Source organism: Chrysochloris asiatica, unplaced genomic scaffold, assembly GCF_000296735.1.
Source record: "Chrysochloris asiatica unplaced genomic scaffold, ChrAsi1.0 scaffold00030, whole genome shotgun sequence".
Lineage (NCBI taxonomy): Eukaryota > Metazoa > Chordata > Mammalia > Afrosoricida > Chrysochloridae > Chrysochloris > Chrysochloris asiatica.
This window is the reverse complement of record NW_006408548.1, coordinates 401,124-421,195: the sequence shown is the minus strand read 5'-3', so window position 1 is coordinate 421,195 and position 20,072 is coordinate 401,124. Positions and strand designations below refer to the sequence as shown.

Below are 20,072 nucleotides of genomic sequence, written 5' to 3'. Positions count from 1 at the left end.
AAGAACCAGCTTCTTGTCTTGTTGATTGTTTCTATAGTTTTTTCTGTTTTCTATCTCATTTATTTCTGCTCTGCTCTTTATTATTTCTTTTCTTTTGGTGGCTGTGGGTTCCCTCTGTTGATCTGTTTCTAATTGTTGTAGATGCCGTGTTAATGTGTTAATTTTAGTTCTTTCATCTTTTTGGATGTGTGCATTTATTGCAATAAATTGTCCTTTCAGCACCGCTTTCGCCGTGTCCCAAAGATTTTGGTATGTTGTGTTTTTGTCCTCATTGATTTCGAGAAATTTTGTGAATTCACGTTTTATGTCTTCTACTACCCAGTAGCTTTTCAGCAGGGTGTTGTTCATTTTCCAAGTTTTTGTTTTGATTTCCTTGGTTTTTCTATTGTTGATTTCTAATTTGATAGCATTGTGGTCTGAGAAGATGTTTTGTAGTATTTTGATATTTGTAAATTTATGGAGACTTGTTTTGTGGCGGTTTTATATAGATTTTTATTTAAAGGATCATAATATTCATGAGTTGGTTCCTACCCATAGGGACTCTGAACAGGGTTTCCGGACTGTATATCTTTACGGGAGCAGAAAGCCTCATCTTTCTACCGCACAGCAGCTTGTATTGTAGTTTCAAAATGCTGACCTTGCGGTTCTCAGACCAGTTCGTAATCACTATGTGCTACCAGAGCTCCTTAATATTCATGAGTTGTTTTTGTTGTTATGTGCTGTGAAGTTGGTTCTGACTCATAGCAACCCTGTACAGGGTTTCCAAGGCTATAAATCTTTACAGGAGCATAAAGTCTACTCTTTCTCCAACTGGTAGTTTCAAACTGCTGACCCTAAGGTTCACAGCCCAATTTGTAATCACTATGCTTCTAGAGCTCCTTAATATTCGTGCGTTAGTACTATTTATTTTATGAATCAATCTAATATTTGGTGAACAGTGATTTCTCTGGGATGCGTTCAGATCTAAGGTTAAAGGTATCCCAAGGTAGTATTCCCAGGTGACCCTATCGTTTCTACCACTTTAGTAAGTCTGGTCTTTTTTAGGAATTTAATATTTGGTGTATAGTTTTCTTTCATTCTATCCAGGACCATCTATTATGTCCCTATTTAAACGGATGGTGATAGTAGCATATGCCCTGTCTGCTTATCAGCTTGGATGCTCCACTCTAATCCTCTGTGGCTGTGTCACTGACTCTGGGCCCAAGAGTCCCCAGGTCTTGGCACACTGCTGGCCAACCAGGTCTCCACCTGGGTTCACAGGAGTCTATTGAACATTGTAGGGCTTAGCTCACAGCTTTATTGCTGTTTTTCTCTCTAATAGTAATGAATTTTTAATGGCATTTTGTGACTTTTTTTTTATGTCTTGCTGAAATTGTAACATACGGTTCAGATGTCCTATACTGTTCTGAGACATATGCACACCATGGCTGGAATTCCCCACTATGCAGATGCGATGGAGTGAATGTGAGAACATGGGCATAGAGAGGTCACATGCCCCTCACTTAAATGAGATTGGCCAGCTGGGCACCCAGGGCCCTCACAACCAGGACAGTGTGCAACCAGCTCTGCAAGACCCAGGGAATGACCCTTACCTACTGTGGGACCCCTGCTCATGAGTTTTGGCAGCTCTGCACACAATCTTTTACTTGATCAACCTTCTGTCAGTTACAATGAACTCCTCCATCCCACTGCGCTTAGGCCTGGTGGTGAACTGCCCCAGAACAAACAACAATTTCACTTGTTTTACCAGGGTTGCTACCAAACTCAATCCATGTCTTTTTGAGCATGCTTTATACTTTCATTATACCCATTTTTCAAAAGTAACATTTTTGAGTTATTCAATGAGTGTGAATAAGGTGAAAATTCACTTTAGGAAGTGTCGTGAGACATGTACATTACGGGCATAGGCATGCTGTACCAGAACTTTTTAACCTGATTTTGTCTCTTCGTGTATTAATGCTTTTGGGTGTGTACTCACACATGCTATTTACAAAAAAAAATATGGTCTGTGTAGATAGGGCCCCAGGCAGAAAGTTACATCAGTCACTCTTTTATGAATTATAAGGCATTAACAAGTGAGAGTTGACTTCCTTAGTGTTTTAGTCCCCTTAAGTGCAATGATATGTCACTTCTAGATGGGTAAGAACAGTTGCATTGTCACACTCATGGTTGTTCTTGTGTGTCATCGAGTTGGTTCCGACCCATAGGGACTCTGTCTAGGGTTTCCAAGGAGCAGCTGGTCAGCCAACCTTGGGGTTCAAACCAAATTTGTAGCTCGGGTTTGGAGTGTGCCAAATTCATTCAGTGAGATCCTACTCCTTCAAAGTTTTAAAGTGCCTGACAGAACGACTTGATTTATAACTTGCATTCTAAAATAATGACACCAAAGTACTAATATTACCCTTGTAGATTTTTTAAAGAGCTTTAATCTGACTCAGTATTTATGAGTAATTTTCTTATCCACATTAATTTGTTTTATATCAGAATAAGATTCAAGCATCTCAAACTGTCTACCGTTTCAAATTTACATTAATTCAAGTGACTCAGTTGATGTTGTTAAGTGCCATCAAGTCAGTTCCGACCCAAAGCCACCCTGTATAGGGTTTTGGAGGAGCAGCTGGTGAGCTTAAACCGCCAACCTTGCAGTTCAAATGTCTTTGCAGTCTGGCGCATTAACCCACAGTGACACATCAGGATCCTCCAATTGATAATAGATACTTTTTATTCAATCTGGGTGTTTTTAGGATAGACAGTGGTTTGATTTCTTCATAGTCTTGTTTGCCAAACCATAGAGCAATATATCAAATCGCTTTTTTTGCATCCTTTTTTTAAAAAACAAAAATATTAATCTAGGGTTTTAACATACGCATTGACTTTCTTACTGCGTAATAGGCTTATTTCAGTTTTTGTTGAGCCATATACACAGTAAAACATGCATACTTGTACATAAACAATGTAGTGACATTGATTACATTGAAGTTGTGCGACCATTCTCACCCTCCTCTGAGTTGTTCCTCTTCCTTTAACATAAACTCACTGCCCCTTAAGATTCCTATCTAATCCTTTGAATTGTTGTCATTTGGGTCCCATATAAATAATTTAAAAAAGAGCAACATGCTCAAGGCTGACTGTTTTTATTAATTAAGCTAAACTATTTGGTTTGAAGAAGGCTTCAGGGCATTTTTTGGTTTAAGATTTAAAGATCTCAGGATAGTAGTTTGAGGAATTTATCCACCCTCCATAACTCCTGGTGTGGTGCTATAGGATCAGACTACCATCTGCTTCTCAGAAACTCTATATAGGATCTCAATGAGTTAGAATTAACTTGATGGTAGGTAACAACATAGTTTCAGAAAGTTAAGCGCCCATAAGAATTTGAAATTATCTTCTGCATTTTCTCAGTTTTGGTTTGTCTTGTTTTATGAAATCTTTGATGGATGTTCAGTAATACCAGCACAAGGCATCATCCATTTCTTCTGATCTTATGACAAAGGAGGCAGGTGTTCATGGTGTCAGTTAGCTGTACATTCCATATCTTCCTCCTGTTCCTTTTTTTCCTTTCCTCCTCTTTATTTCAGTTTTTTTAAAAAACATATCATATAAAGTACACTTCATTCATTTTGTACTAGATCCATAAATATCTTACTCTATTTCCTTTTTCACACTTCAGTAGTTTGTGAGTCTTTTTGTTCCCATATTCTGTTGGTTTGTGATCACATCAAGATATCTGCACTGTCTTTCCGTCCAAATTTTCTAATCTTTATCATGAAGGTATACACTCTTTGTGATTTTGGGGGGTTTTTTGTTCATATCTGGCATGATAAAATTGTTGTTGTTAGGTGCCATAGAGTTGGCACCAACTCATAGCACAGCAGAATGAAATACTGCCCGATCCTGGGCCAACCTCACTTTTTTTCTCTGACCCTCCACCTTACCAAACATGATATCCTTCTCCAATGACTGGTCCTTTCTGATAATATGTACAAAGTATGAGAGACAAAATTTGGCTATCTTGGCCTCCAAGGAGCACTCTGGTTGCACTTCTTCCAAAACAAATCTATTGAGTAAATATAGTTGTTAGGGTAATTTAACGGCATCTTACCCCAAAATTAAAGTTTAGAATAAGAATGCTCTGTGGCAAATGCAAATAATAAAAAACAGCTATGCCAAATCAAATATAAATAACAAATTGATCTCTTATCAAATTTAGAAGAAATAGCATTATTTCTTGCTAATTAAACTGCATTTATTTGTTGTCCAGTAAAGACGTTTCAGTGAGTATCTTGAATTAAGTTCTGTACTATTTCTAGTAATTTGTATCTTACAGCTTGTTTTATCCTAGGCTGCTAGAATATTGTGTTTCATGGACAGTGGTAGAATGGGCAAAATACATTTATTAGTGAGCTGGGTAAACCCCTTGCAAAGATTTAAAACAATAACTAGAACAAATGCAAAAGCGTAACTTTTTTTTAATAGTTTTTATTGTGAATTTTAGTGATAGTTTACATGGGTGAACATTGCTTTTATACTCATCGTTTCATTGCAATGATTACAATATCCTCCATGCATCATCATTCAACAGTATTTGCTTCTGTTCTCTCAGTTTGTTTGTTTTGGAGTGGAGAGATTGTTTGTTTTGGAGTGGAGAGATGTACACAAAAACACTTAGGAATATATAATCATTTAAATCACCAAAGAGCACATTCTGCAAGCCTGCCTCCTGTCCTCAAACACGCAGCCTTTCTCTCTCCATGCTCTATTTCTCCATGTCCTCATCTCTAAACCCATAATTTTAAAAAACTTTTGTGAATTAAGAGAAAGTTTACAGAGCATATCATCAGTCTGTAGTTAGCAAAGCATACACTTTATTTCATCTCAGTGGTTGCAGTCCCCTCAGTGTAATAGCACTGATACTACTTCTTTCCTTCCTCTTTTTCCAATCCTTCTAAATTTTGCCCTTAGGGAAGCAGTGTTTTGATCTTAAATGGTTGACCATTCTGTGGTGTTTGTACCTCACTAGTATATTTCCCCCCCCTGAATACCTAACTTATTGCTTGGCTGAAAATTGAGCCAAGGGGAAATGAGTTCATTTCCAGTCCTGAGGGGTGACCAAGGGTTAAAGACTTAGGGTTCCATCAATCTCTGTCTAGTAAGCTTGTTTTATTTATGATTTTGACTTTCGTTCCACATTTTCTCCCACTCTATCATGTGATCATTGGTAGTGGTAGCCAGCACCATCTAGGTCTTCTAGTCTCAGGGTCTTTGTGACTGATGTTCACTTGGTCCATTAGTTCATTTGGACTAATTGTTTCCAAATATCTTAAATTTTCATTACTTTTCTTTCCCCCAGAGAGGAAGAGCTCAATTGTTGCTCCTTCAGTGGCTTCTCGTGAGCTTTTAAGATTCCATTTACTACTCACCAGAGTAGCATGTGGACCACTATTGTCTTAGTGGGCTACGGAAAAAGCATAACGTTTCTTAACCTCACTTTGTTGAATATTAATGAAATACCTAGTAAACATGAGACAATGTGTATTGTACATCCTTTACTTACCTGGCTTTATAATTATCGCTTAAAGGTCTCAATTCTTCAAAATGGAAGAAAGATTCAGTAACGTGGGAGAAATTTTAAGAACCATCTGGTTACTGTATATTTTCACTTTTCTTATGGCAGGATTCCTCATGTCCATAACATGTTGGTTGAGGCTCTGCAGCTCTCCCCCACTCTCAGAGTGGTCCGTCTCCATTAATTGGATCCCGTGATTTTCACTATCTGCTGTGTTGGACGTCATGAGCATTGCAATCCCTCTGGGAGTCACTACACCAGATACATCCTATTCAGATATGGCTGCTGGATCAGAGTAAGTGCTACTTTCTAGATAGTAGGTACTGTAACAGTTTGTTTGGAAGCAACTTTCTCTTATGGATATCTAATAATAAATATGTAGCAAGAGAAGGCTATCCCATAGGAAATTGTAAATGACATTAGACTTTTCCCTCATAGAAACTGAAGGAATAAAGAAATTAGAAGGGGGAGGAAAAGTGCTTTCGGGGAGGGGTTTCTGAGTAATGATTAATAGGATTAAATTTGCACAGTACTGATTTTTATTTTTGAAGGGTGGGAAAGGCTGAAATCAAGTGGGTGTCACCACCTGCTTTTGTAGAGTTAATGATTATCCTGATGGAGGGAGATAAGGAGGTGTGTTCTTTCCAACTGATTTTCCTTGAAGGCCTCTTCCTATGTACTTCCTGTTGTTGTAGAGTAAAAGGGTTGAAACTTTATGTGGGCAGGTTGGTTAAACTTTCTAACATTTGGGGTAGAACTATGGAGAGCAGTATCATGTTCTTTTATAATATTCCTTGCCTAGAAAGAGGACCTTCAGAATCAGTGGTACCAAATTTTTTTTTCAGCTAAAAGCAGCTTTAGGAATTCAGAGTTTGTCGAAAAGCCCAATCCCTAAGATAGACTCAATTCTTGAAGAATTTAAATGCCAAAATGACAATGAAGGTAGGCCTTCATTATACAACTTTATATATTATTCACAGTTTTTAAATTTTTAGCCTTTTGTATCCCTTCTCTTTTAAGTTGTCCGAGATTGCCCCTGCTCACAGATTCCCCTCTTGTCCTTTTACCTCCCTTGTACCCAATCTTCCTTGCTTACAGAAAGGAAGTGGAAGCCCCCTACCTTTCAAGACGAAGTGGCACTACACCAGGATGTGAAAGTCCAGCGAAAGAGACCCAAGGGGCCTAGGGGGCAGCACACCCCCAGAAGCCAAGTCTATTCCAGGCAGTACCAGGGATTAGGGTCTGGGCTGGAAAAATCCTGGTGTTTTGAATATGTTCAGGTCCAGTTCAGACTCTTGATCCCACAGCCACTTCTTGAGTGAGGTGGGTGTTGCTCTAATTCCCCTGTTTCTCTTGCCAGTTTCACAGCCCCTGGGGATTCTTTTCCCTTCAGCAAAGCAAAGCAATTGTACCAGAACTCTGGGTTCAACTGTATCCCTGATTAATAGTGGTTTTCTTCCTTAAAACTGAGAATATTATTAAAGAGCATGTGTATTTTTTCACAAACCACCTAAAGAGACATTATCTGTTTGCTAAGTACCTTAAAGAGGAAATTTTAAATAAAGCTACCCTAAAGAAGTAGTATACTATATTCTAGGGTAGTTTAGATATAAGAGCAGTTTTTGGACTTTTCACCTAAAATTTTTTTAAAGGAAGAAGGAGGGTGGGGGATGGGTATTGGTGGGTTGTCTTGTGTTCTTTCCCCAGGGCTTTTATCTTTCATTGTTTGTTTTTGCATGCCAAAGAGATTTGGTTAAGCCACAAGATATGAGACTTCAAATTTTAGAACCATTTCCCAAATATAGTACTTTAAAATCTTCCTACATTATTAGGTAGGTCAGATATCAGAGTATTGTTTATAGATTTTTTATAGATTAACAAACTATTTAGATAAACAGCATTAATATTTATAAGAAATTTTAGCAAAGACATTAAACCAATGCATTTTGGATTCACTAATAAGAAAAAGACCCAAAACAATTATTATTATTAAAACTGGTATTTTACTTAGTTTATAGAGTAACTGCCCATCGATTTTACTAGGGAAGTCAGAAATACTTCTGTTCTAAAAATTTGGCTGTAATATTTCTGTTTAACTCCAGCATATCCTAGGATTCCCTGAAACATTTTCACCTATTGTCTCAAGACAGATTCCTGGTACTGCTTTCTGTTTCTACAGAGCAATAGAAAATCAGCAATTCTGTCGCTATTGAGATTTGTTAATGCTTCATCATGCAACATGCCACTTTTCTAGGCACTCTGCAATTATACTTGGTATGAAGGACAGTCTATTTAACTAATAAGTTAACAAACCTAGATCTGGCCTCATGATATTTAAAATCTGATGGCAGTATTTTATAGTAATTTTTTTTCTTTTTTTGTAAATTTATATGAAAAACCTGTGAAAGATTTTTCTGAGTTCACAACTCTGATATAACAGAATTTCAGACATTTTTTAAGATGTGACATCATAGCAGCAGCAGGTTGCATTTAGAACACAACTGATCGAATTTATCTGTTGTAAACGTGACGTTTGTGTGTTTATCCACTGTCATAGTAATTCAGACAAAGAAGAAAGGCTACAATTATATTTGCATAAAATAATTTACTGATACAGAGATGCAGTTCTAACACTCCAATTTTTAATCCATATTTTGAAACCTAGTTAAGAGCTGATTTGTATATGAAGGAATATTCTAGGAAATCCTATAGTTACCTGTCAGTGTCTGCTTATTGTATCTGATCAGTGATCAGTGTGGACATTTCTGAGGTTCTTCATCAAATGATAATGAGCTGAAATTTTAACATTTGACATGCATGGCAATATATTAAATGCTGTGCTTGACTAGAAAGTACTGTGCAATGGGATGGCCTGTTAACCGCCACAATATACATTTTATTTTTATTCTCTAGACTTGCACATGAAGTGCATGTGTTCATATTTACCCAGTTTTGGAGATGGGTAAGATACAACAAACATAGCTACATCTCCATGGCCATCTTTAATTTCATGCAATTTTCCTTTCTCCCATTCCTCCCCCCAAAAAAAATCATTTTTAATAACAATTGCCATGTTTCACCCCATGTGTTCAGTGGTACAAAAATTCCCATATAAAATGTACAGCTGTTTGTAATACTTGTTAAATGTATCTAGTAAATTAACAATGTATAAAATTATTTTCTTTTAACTATCCATTATAGAAACTAAATTAAGCCTTCATTTTATTAATGCTTGTCTGCCTTTGGTTTCATTTAGGAAACCCTACCTGTTTCCTAATATTCAGAATTGTTTGCCTCTCAGTGAGCCATGTTCAGATCATCCTTTTCTCAAGAATACTGACCTGCATTCTTGATTTATTTTCCCTCTTTCCCTGGCCCACCCACCACTGCCTCCCCAGTTCCCATCTTGCCAAACACTCTTAAGTAATAAAATGCATGCACTTCACTAACAGAGAATACTTTCCTGTGTCTAAAGTTGTTCTTCACCTAGAAATTACCTTTGCTGTTATTAATAAGATCCCTTCTCACAGTTTTGGAGCATATAACTAGGTGAGTTGGATACTTATCTTAGAACTTTCTTTCATCCCTCAGTTCTCAACTAACATTGCACTACATTGAACGACACACTTTATTCCTGCCCAGAAGTGTATATTGTATCTAGCTCTCAAATCAGGAAGAATTTTTATTATTTGAAAGCAGTATACATTCCTTTTAAAAAGCCCATTAGTGAGTTATGCTAGTCCTTGGAGTTTTTAAATTATGAATCTCTGTTCTGCTTAATTTAAATATTATTTAATTTTGGAAGTTACATAGTTCATTCATACCTTTCACAGTTCTTTAAAACAGTCAGATAATAATCAAGGTTGAAATTATTTTTCTTCAACATGTTAATTTGTTCTTTGCCACCTAAACCTTTTTATTATTTAGTATTGACTACATTCACTTACTAAACTTGAATATATTTATAATTCTTTAATAATAAATTATTTGAACAGTTTATTTCTACTCTGTGAGCGTACAAATGATACTAAACCAAGCTTTTCACTAAGCTTGGTGAGTAAACTCTCACATAATTTTTTGTTTTTAGGTAGAATATTCTCATAATTTCCAGACCAACAGGCACAGTGGAAAGAATACAGAGTGGAGTCAGACACATATGGTTTCAGATTCTGACTTCTCAGTGTGTGACTTTGGGGAAGTCATTTAATCTCATAACCTCAATTTCCCTTTTTGTAATAATGGAATGGTATTTTCCATGTTGAGTGGCTGCAGAGATTAATGAACTAATAGACAGAGCACCTAGCAAATAGTGGTTGGTTAAATCCGGTAACTGCTATTACTGTGGATATTTACCACCAGACCACATCAATTCCAAGTACAGTTTTGATTATTTTGAAGTACTATGGTTTTGCCATGCAGCTGTTAAATAATTGTGTCCTTGATATGCTTGCATGTCATTGGTGGATGAGAAATTATTGCTTTAATTTTTGAAAGGTGTTTGGGGGTTCATCAAGATAAGAGGTCTGATAAATTTAAGATGCCATTGTTTTTACCTGTACTTTCTTCAGGGTATCCTGTCTTGGTAGTGAATGGAAGAGGGCCTGGTCCCTGGGGCAGTACAGAAGGCACTTTCATCATCTCACTCACTGCAAATGTCATGTGAGGTTTCATGGAAGTATTAAGAGATCCAATTAAGAAGAATAGTTCTGAGTCTAAACCAGCCCAGAGTGGCCTCTCTAGGGGAAACTCCCCGCTCAGCTGGTACGTTTGTGTTTGTCATTAGGGACACCTTGTATCCCAGGTGCCTGCCTTGAGACATCTGCCTGTACTGGCTTCATGTCACACACAAATCCACATTTAATAACACTCCCACTGTTATTTATAGGCTTAGTTATGTTAATCAGATTGTTCCACTGAGTTCCTTCTTTAGTGACTGGTGGTTGTGGAAAGAGGAGGGGTTATAATGGGAAATGACGTATATTGTTTAAGGAACATTAGGTGTTATGCTATCATGCATTGCTTTTCGCCTTTGTGCAGCCCTGAATCTGTGGAGGCTAGTCCAGCAGTTAATGAGAAGAGCGTGTATTCCACTCATAATTATGGGACCACTCAGAGGCATGGGTGTCGAGGACTGCCTTATGCTGTGAGTATGCATTTGTTTCTTTCCAGAGCAGTGATCTTCCTGGAGTGTAATCCATTCTTATACATTGTGACTTTCTTGAAATGTTTATATGCAGCATGATGAAGTTGCCCCTTTTGCACTTTCTTGCCTCCAGCGGACGTCTAGCCCTGCATCATTGTTCTTGTTTTAATGTCCCAGTTGACCTTGGCATTTTGTTTTATCACTTTCCTGGTTGAAGCCAAAAAACGAAGGGTACTACTTTCTTCTTTCTTTCCATATGCACCATACTTTAGGGGAGAGAGGGGCCAGTGTTTGGACACTGTTGATTTAAAAAATCTTATTTTCAGGATCATAATTACGGAGCCCCTCCTCCTCCGACACCTCCTGCTTCTCCCCCTGTCCAGACGATCATCCCTCGTTCTGACCTGAATGGCCTGCCGTCGCCCGTAGAGGAACGCTGTGGAGACAGCCCGAACTCTGAAGGAGAGACTGTTCCTACCTGGTGTCCTTGTGGTCTTTCTCAGGATGGCTTCCTTCTCAACTGTGACAAGTGCAGGTAAGATGTTCCATCTAAATTCAAGCTTGGGTTGCTGGGAGTAGGGTTTCTTATTAGTGGGGAAAAGCTCAAAGTATTCTTTCTTGTGTTTGTTAATGTAGATGAGTCCTTAGTGCTCCTTGGCTCGAATTCTCTGCACTAGGTGAGAATTACTGACAACAAGGAATGAGAGATTGATGTTAAAGCTATTGAATTTGATATGAATTAATGTCCTGGAAACATTTGGTAGGTGGGAGGGAGGGGGTAGTCTATGCAGAGACACTTCTCCCAAGTGTGCTGTGATGTGCTGCATGCTGTTGGAAGGACTACTTTAAGTTTATTTTCCCTCTTTAGGGGAATGAGCAGGGGGAAGGTTATTAGACTTCATCGGCGGAAGCAGGACAACATATCAGGTGAGTAGAAAATGGGTTAGACCCAGATTTTGTGATTTAAATATTCACTGTAGGAACTCCCTCCTGTAAGTTCCTGTGGGCCTCCAGCTTTATCGTGAAAAGAGATAGAAGTCTTCTCAAGACTGCTTGTTTGACTTATTTTTTTTTGAGACTTACTTTTTTTCTATGAATTGTATCTACAAGCAACATTATAGCCTTGTAGTAATCAGGGTATTTCTTGGGAGCACAAAAAAACAGATTGAGGCAATGGAGTTTAGGGATTAGGCATATTAGAAGAGAAATATTTAAAGACAGCCAAAATCCAAACCAAACCCACTGCCGTGAAATAGTTTCCAACAGAGTAGAACTGCTCCACAAGGTTTCCAAAGGTGTAACTCTTCGTGGAAGCAGACTGCCGACCCTTCCATTAGTGGCAAAGTGCCTAACCACTGTACCACCAAGATTTGTTGTGTGACCTTGAACAGGATTCATAGGCTTAATGTCAGTAACATGGAAAGTAGGTTGTTTTCATGAGGATGATAGATATTTGTGTTGTCCTACAGATGATAGAATTGATAGAAATAGTGACCCTAGTAGGTATGTATCCTGGTGTGGCACTGCAGGATAATGCTCTGGACCGTAAGGTTGGTTTGAACTATAAAGTTCATAGTTCAAATCCACCAGCTGCTCCTTGGAAAACTCTATAATGGGTCGCTATGATTCAGAGCCAATTCGACAGCACTTAATAACAACAGATGTGGGGCAGGTTGAAGGGAATAAGCTATTGAAAATGCATTTTGAGCATATTAGTACAACATAACTAAAAGTAACTTTTTCAGGTGGGGATAGCAGTGCAACGGAAAGCTGGGATGAGGAGCTTTCTCCTTCCACTGTGTTGTATACAGCAACACAGCACACACCTACAAGCATTACCTTAACTGTTAATCGGGTTAGAAGAACCAAACCCAAGAAGCGTAAAAAGAGTCCAGAAAAGGGCCGTGCAGCACCAAAGACGAAGAAAATCAAGGTATGGAAGGTAAAAGTATCCTTTAAATAGAAATAATGTCTGAAGTAGCTCAAATTCTGGAACAGCAGTGCACCAAAGTTCTTAAGATATTCGATCCAGATGTCTGAATGACCATTTTTGTTCTGGTTGCAAAATTGGCTAATCTGTGTTATGTGCACATAGACCAGCTTGTCTTCTGCCACACCATACCATCACCACCCACACAAACTTCTATTCTTAGCCCCATTCCAGGTATAAAATCCCAGCCCTACATGGCACAATCCCGTATGTGCTTCAGACTAGGCTTCCACTACCCTTAGCCACTCCCTACTTCATCAGCCCCAAAGCACAGCCTGAAATTCTTATCCTGGTCACATGCCTACTTCATGTCATTGGGTTGTTTATATATATATTTTTTTTTTTTCTCTTTGTTTCAAAACAAGCAGAATATATGTCTTGAAATGGTATAGGCTTCCTCAGTGTTGTGATCATTTCCTGTATTCTCAACCTGAAAATCTCTAGGAGAAACCTCTTCTGTTTTGTGTTCTTTCTTCCCCATCACAGCAACTTTGTTGCTCTTAGGTGACTTGCCCACCCCTTGCTAAGGGGATTGGTCTTTGTTTCCTTCTTAATTTCAAAAACTGTTAAATCCTCAACCTTAAAGTTTTTATTGATTTTTCCTTTTAGCATCAGGGTTGCATATAGGATTGAAGTGATGCATGCTCTTCCCTGTTAATTACATAGCTCCACAATAGAAAATACTGGAATTTGTCTCATAGTTCATTGTCCGTAAACTACCCCAATTCTTGGTAATAGTTTGGGGAATCCTACTGTATTTGTTACCTAGAGAAAAGGGGACAGAATATTTCTTGCCATAGTTTTTAGACACAGATAGGTATAACTGTCATTCTTGGTACCAAGTTTTGTTTTGTTCTACTTGTTTTCCTCTTTGGGATAGGCATTTCGAGAGGGATCCCGGAAGTCCTTGCGGATGAAGGTAAGGGGTAATCTTCCCTGATGCTGTGTTTTACTTCACTGTGATCTTGCAATGTAGTCAGCTTCTTTCCTGACATTGATGGTCTGGGAATCTTGGACTCTGCTTTTCATTAGTTTCTCATTGTTGCCTTTCAGTTTTCATAGAAACCTTATTCCAAGATCGATATTCTTGACCTTTTTTCAGAAGTATTTTCTCTTTCTATAATGAGGCTTTATTACTGGTTTTTCATTAACTGGATTTTTGGGTGGTAAGTGATATTTTGACAAATAAAATGAGGTTAATGTTTTAGCATTTGATTGGCCTTGATCTTAGGACTCTTTCTGGTGATGCTATAGGATTTCTTGTACACCTGTCGTAGTACTGTGTAGACTTTAACCACCAATTGGTATGGTATGTTTTATCAGTAGGAAAGCTGTACAATTGATAGAAATCACTTTTATCGGACTTACTTACTTGTGAACTGTTTTTTCATAGTATGTATATTTGGTTTTTAAGACTCAGATGATGGTAATGTTTCTTCATTTATCAAAATAAGGGGCTTATAAGTCATGATTTTGGAAAGGTTCGAGAATAAAATTATTTGCAGTGGTTTAGAAGAACACTTAAGTAATGGATGGTAGAAACAGTTTGCTGAAAGGAAATGTGATTATGTTGTCTTGTATCTTCCTTTACGCATGTGCCCATGTGAGTTTGTACATAATACATGTATGCACACAGCCTACCTCCCAAATCATTTCTTATGGCTTCAAATCATTTAATTAGGACTAAGTAGAGCTTAATCTTAAATAAAATATTCATATCTCTAGATGTGTAATGATACACTAACTCTTATTTGGCATAGACATTAAACTCTTCAGTGAAGATAAACTTTATTGTGATTACAATATGTAGAACCAGCAGTATGACTGATAGTATTAAAGATTGCAACTGGCATTTTAACTGGTTTGGAGTCCTCATCCTGTATATGTCTAAGACTTGCAAATACCTGTAAAAGAGAGGGGAGAGGACTTAAAGCTAGAATGCATTCTAGTCCTAGAACACAATGTAATTAGTATTTCTTTGCTAGATTCATGTCTTGTAAGGGGCCAGATTTGCTTTAATTTTGCCACATTTGCTTAGAAGGCCTTAGCTGTACTTGGTGTTAGATATAGCCCTAATCCTAGCTTTAATCTCCTCTCTTTCTGGCTAGCTGTCTTAATTTACCTCTACTGTTCTTAACCTATGGCTTTTCAGCTGACTTTCTATAAAACAACAAATTTTGTGTATAATTTCATAAATTTGATAGCTATTCCCCATAGGTGTGTAAAACTTTAGTCACTTTAATTTTCATTCTGTTCTCAGAATTTTAAGTTGAGTTATGAACTTCGTGCAACCAAAAATCTTGATGTGTGCCACAAAAAGGAAAGATTTTATTATTGGGATTTGTAGTTATAAAGTGTTAGTTGTTGTTGGTGGTGTGCCGTGGAGTTGGTTCTGACTCATAGCAACCCTGCATAGGGTTTCTGAGGCTGTGGATCTTCACAGAAGCAGAAAGCCTCATCTTTTTCCTTGAGGTTAGCAGACTGACTTGTAACCACTAGGACCGGCAACACCTATAAATTAGGGTTTTCCAACCTTGGCCTTGTCAGCATTTTGCATTTTGTATCAAGTAATTCTTTGTGTGGCAAACTGTCCTGTGTGTTAGAAGGTATTCACAATATATCTCTAGTCACTACTCACCAGGTGCCAGTAGTGGCTCTTCCCCTCCCCTCCCTATCCAATCAAATATGTCTTTGGATATTAGCAAATGTCCCCTGTGGAGAAAACTGACCCTGGTTGAGAACAGCTGCTCTAAAACCACTTAGGTAGGATCTTTAGTGTCTGAAGAATGGGACAGCAGAGTGGAATTAATGGGACTGCAACTTCCAGAATGCAATAAATTTTAAAAGTCACAAATTTAGTGATTGATACGGAATGCTTCAGGAGCACTGTAGTAGTAGCACTGTAGGATCAGCACTGGACTATTAACCATTAGATTTCAAGACTACCAGCTGCACCATGGAACAAAGTCTGTTCCTGGAAAGATTTATAGCCTTAGAAAGCCTATATAGGGTCTCTATGAGTTGGGAATGACTTTACAGAGCTTAACAACTATATGCTTAAATTTAGGAATGTTGTTTGGGACTTCTCTAATTTATCTATGGAGTCCTCGTGTGGCACTTAGCAAAAGCATTGGACTGCTAACCCTAAGTTGCTCCTTGGCAAACCCTATACAAGGTCGCTAGGAATCTAGTAAGACTTGGCGACTGCACTTAATAACAATAATCCCCAGTCCTATAAAAGCACTCTTGAGTCTCAGATTTTACACTTTTATTTATTTATTTATTTATTTATTTTCGCTTAGCTGGTACTGACATCGTTAGCAGATGATAACTCTGTTTTTAGTGTGTATTGCTCTGTCTTTTGTACTCTGGTGAGAAATGTAGAAAATAGTTTTTAAAAAAAAATGTTTTCTTCATTTCCCTGATTTCTTGGTAGACAGTGATTAGTCAACTACTACTGTGATGTCAAAGCAGTAAAAGAAAGTAATTGTAATAATTTCTATACCATTCATGGAAAGTATATTTAATTTCATTATGCCCCTTTTTTTGGACAAGTTTTAGTGTGGACATGTATTTTCAAGTAGCTTTTGTATTACAGTGCCTCTTCCATTCATTACTAGCATGATGTTGGCTTTTGTTTTGTTTTTTGATGGCACCTTGAGTCTTTAACATCATGAAGGAGAACTTGTCTCAAACTTATGCTGTGTCTCTGTTGCTCAAGTGCATAGAGATCCATGTATTTTGGATGATCTTTTCATAGTACTATTGTCTTTGTAGAGGGGAATTAAGAAATATAGCAAAGTACCTCACAGACATTTTCTATATTCTTCCTCTCTCTCTCCACTCACATACTTCACTTCTATAGAGTATTTAGAATCTGGCTGTTTAAATGCTAAAAACTGTGATGGAAAGATTATACCCCAAAATGTTAACTTTTTTCTGTGTTTGATTTTTTTATTATTATTTATTTATGAAAATATTAATTATATAGTGAAGATAATGTGTAACAGTAAAAAAGAAAATCAGTCTTCTGGAGAATATCAAAATACTGCTATGTTGTCCTGGCACACTAATAGATGTTCATTAAATATTGAAAATTAAGCAGTAGGATATTTTGGAGTCTACTGTGCTTTTTTCTGAAATTTTGTTATGACTTTAATGTCAGTTTTCTGATAAGAACAATATGATTTTTTTATTGCTCAAAAGTGTTCATAAAATATCAGTGGTAGGATGGAACTATAATCCAGATTAATTTCTCAGTGGTGAACCTGAGCTTTTAAATCACTGTCCCAAGGTCTAACAAGGCTCCCAGTTAACAAAACCATGATAGAAGCCAGATCCCCTGTCCTAGTCCACTACACTATTATGCCACACCAGCTGCCAAGTAAAAACAGATTTTCTCTGGAAATTCCACCTGAGTTTGTTCTCCCCATTTTTGTGTGTGGACTCTACTAACATACCTGAACTTTGTTCTCTGCAGAATTCTCCTTCTGAAGCACAGAATTTAGATGAGAACACAACTGAGGGATGGGAAAATCGTATAAGACTATGGACTGATCAATATGAAGAAGCTTTCAATAATCAGTACAGTGCAGATGTACAGAACGCCCTTGAGCAACATCTACATTCTAGCAAAGAATTTGTGGGCAAACCTGCTGTTTTAGACACTATTAATAAGACTGAACTGGCCTGTAATAATACAGTTATTGGTTCCCAAATGCAGGTAAGGATTAAAGAGTTAAAGACACTTTTAAGTGGTGAAGATTTTAAGAACCAGGAATGGGGCTTGGATTGGAATTACTGTTTCTTTCAAATGTATAAATACTTCGAACAACAAATGAGCCAGTTATTGATTAACTTAGTTTGTATATATAACTATATATATATATATATATATATATATAACTTAGTTTGTATATAACTAGAAATTAACTGGATATATACATATTTTGGAGTCCTGCTGTGGCACTGTGGGTTAATGAGCCAGACTGCAAAGCTGTTTGAACTGCAAGGTTGGCAATTCAAGCTCACCAGCTGCTCCTCAGAAACCCTACACAGAGTTGCTATGGGTTGGAACCGACTCGATGGCACTTAACAACAACAACAATATATATTTTTAAACTATATTTAAAATTCATAAATTACAGTTGGACATTTTCATACAGCCTAAATAGGAGTCTTCTAAGACTCATAGGTATCTGTAGTCTTGATGTAGCTATGGTTTAATGCAGTGGACTGCAAGGTCGGTTTGAAACAGAAGGTTGGTGGATCAAGCTCATTAATTGTTTCTCAGAAACCCTATACAGGGTAGCTATGAGTTGAAACTGACTGGACAGCACTTAAGAACAACAATAGGTTATCTGGTATTGTGCTGTGGGTTGTTAATGCACTGGACTGCAAAGTAAGTTTGAAAACCACAAAGTTGGTGGTTCAAGCTCCTCGAGATGGGTTGGAACCGACTGGACAGCACTTAGTAACAATAGGTATCTAGGAGTCTTGGTGTGGGAACTGTAAGATAAACAGTGGACCCCGAAATGTCAGTTTGAACCGAAAGGTCAGCAATTCAAACTCAACCAGCCACTCCTCGGAAATCCTTTACAATGTCACCAAGAGTTAGAACCAACTCATTGGCACTTAACAACAATAACAAATAGCTTTCTATGTTTGTTCTTTATTATTCTTTGTTGTTGGTGCCACAGAGTCAGCCTTGTGACTTATAGTAACCCCATACACAACAGAATTGGACCATTGTGATCCATAGGGTTTTCATTGACTGACTTTAAGAAGTAAATCACCAGGCCTTTCTTCACTGTTTTTCTTAAACTGGAAGTGTGGCTGAAGTCTCTTTAGCATCATATAACGCCAGCCTTCACTGACTGGCTGTACTTAAAGTGCATTGGCCAGGAATTAAACCCTGGTCTCTCACATAGAAGCTGAGGATTCTACTACTGAATTACCACTGTCCTTCTCCCCTTATTATTCTTGAATATTTATAATCTTCATAAGAGGGTGTTAATAGGGATGTGGAGCCAGTACAATCTCAGTCACCTATTTCTCTTTTTCTTTGTCTTTGGAATGTTAGGTTACCAAATTCAGAATTTCTGATCATTGAGCTCTAAATTGCATAGACAGAGGAAATCTGAAATTTTTGGATGCCTATTACCCAATTGGGAAATAATTTGAAGTGTCTCCCTAGCTGCTGTTGCTATTTTCTAATGTTAGTAATCTGGTTTTGTTCAGCTACAGCTGGGAAGAGTCACTCGTGTTCAGAAGCACCGAAAGATCCTGAGGGCTGCAAGAGATTTGGCTTTGGATACTCTTATAATAGAGTATCGAGGGAAAGTCATGTTACGACAGCAATTTGAGGTCAATGGGCATTTCTTCAAAAAGTAAGAACATCATTCATTGAACAGTGTGGGGTAAAGTGAATATGCCTGACCAGTAGGGCTAAAAAATCCTGGTTAAAAGGATATTCTTGGGGAAAAAAGATTTCAAGTCAAATAAGCTCATGCCTATTTGCTATTTGTAGGGAAGTGAAATAAATCTGCAAGTTGTTTAATGTATAAAGTGGTTAAAGACTCCCTTCTGAGGCAAGCTTTCTTTCCTGTGTCTTTGTTTTATAATCAAAAGCAGGCAAAATGTGATGTTTTCCAAGTTTAGCCATTGCAAAGAACTGCTGTTTCTTGGGTCAGCATAGGCTTCATATTTGGAATCATAGGGTGTCCTTTATATTTGTGTTGAGAAATTAAAGGAATTTTCATTATATCCCTAGACCATACCCCTTTGTGCTCTTCTACTCAAAATTCAATGGTGTAGAGATGTGTGTGGATGCCCGAACTTTTGGTAATGATGCTCGATTTATCAGAAGATCGTGTACACCAAATGCAGAGGTAAGTTTTTTGTTTTTGAATGTTTTATTATAAATTGATAGAAGGTTACAGAGCAGATCATCCATTTTACATTCAACAGATCATATACTTTGTCTTCATCATTCTTCTTCCCTCTTGTTATGTATTGCCTTCTCCATCACCCTAATTAACATGTGTCTACCCTCTAGCCAGGGAGCTCTGGTAGCCTAGTGGTTACGAATCGGGCTGCTAACCTCAAGGTCGGCAGTTCGAAACTACCAGCCGTTCCGTGGGAGAAACATGAGGCTTTCGGCTCCCGTAAAGATTTACAGCTTCAGAAACTCTATTCAGGGTCACTATGAGTCAGAACTGACTCCACAGTACTTAACAACAACCCTTTAGCCAATGAATTACTCTCCCTTCCCTCCCACCTGTGATAACGTCAAAGAATGTTTCTTTTAGCATGAACAACTTTGCTTAAGTTTTTACAATACTGCTCTAATACCGTATTTGCCCTTTTGTGAT

At 37.7% G+C, this 20,072-nt stretch overlaps 1 protein-coding gene across 2 annotated transcripts in view; it reads left to right on the top strand.

Moving 5' to 3' along the window:
* SETD5 (SET domain containing 5) overlaps nucleotides 1-20,072 on the top strand; it is a 121,776-nt gene that overhangs the window by 65,643 nt on the left and 36,061 nt on the right. The window contains exons 1-9 of one of the 2 annotated variants that reach the window (XM_006851562.1): nucleotides 6,788-6,889; nucleotides 10,604-10,709; nucleotides 11,093-11,244; nucleotides 11,578-11,636; nucleotides 12,455-12,642; nucleotides 13,580-13,618; nucleotides 17,180-17,422; nucleotides 18,940-19,088; nucleotides 19,472-19,589. In XM_006851562.1, coding sequence (XP_006851625.1) covers nucleotides 11,582-11,636; nucleotides 12,455-12,642; nucleotides 13,580-13,618; nucleotides 17,180-17,422; nucleotides 18,940-19,088; nucleotides 19,472-19,589 — 792 coding nt within the window. In that variant the 5' untranslated portion in view covers nucleotides 6,788-6,889; nucleotides 10,604-10,709; nucleotides 11,093-11,244; nucleotides 11,578-11,581. Of the gene's footprint in view, nucleotides 1-5,674; nucleotides 5,862-6,787; nucleotides 6,890-10,603; nucleotides 10,710-11,092; nucleotides 11,245-11,577; nucleotides 11,637-12,454; nucleotides 12,643-13,579; nucleotides 13,619-17,179; nucleotides 17,423-18,939; nucleotides 19,089-19,471; nucleotides 19,590-20,072 lie in introns of those variants that run through there. The other variant, XM_006851561.1, reaches the window with a different exon arrangement.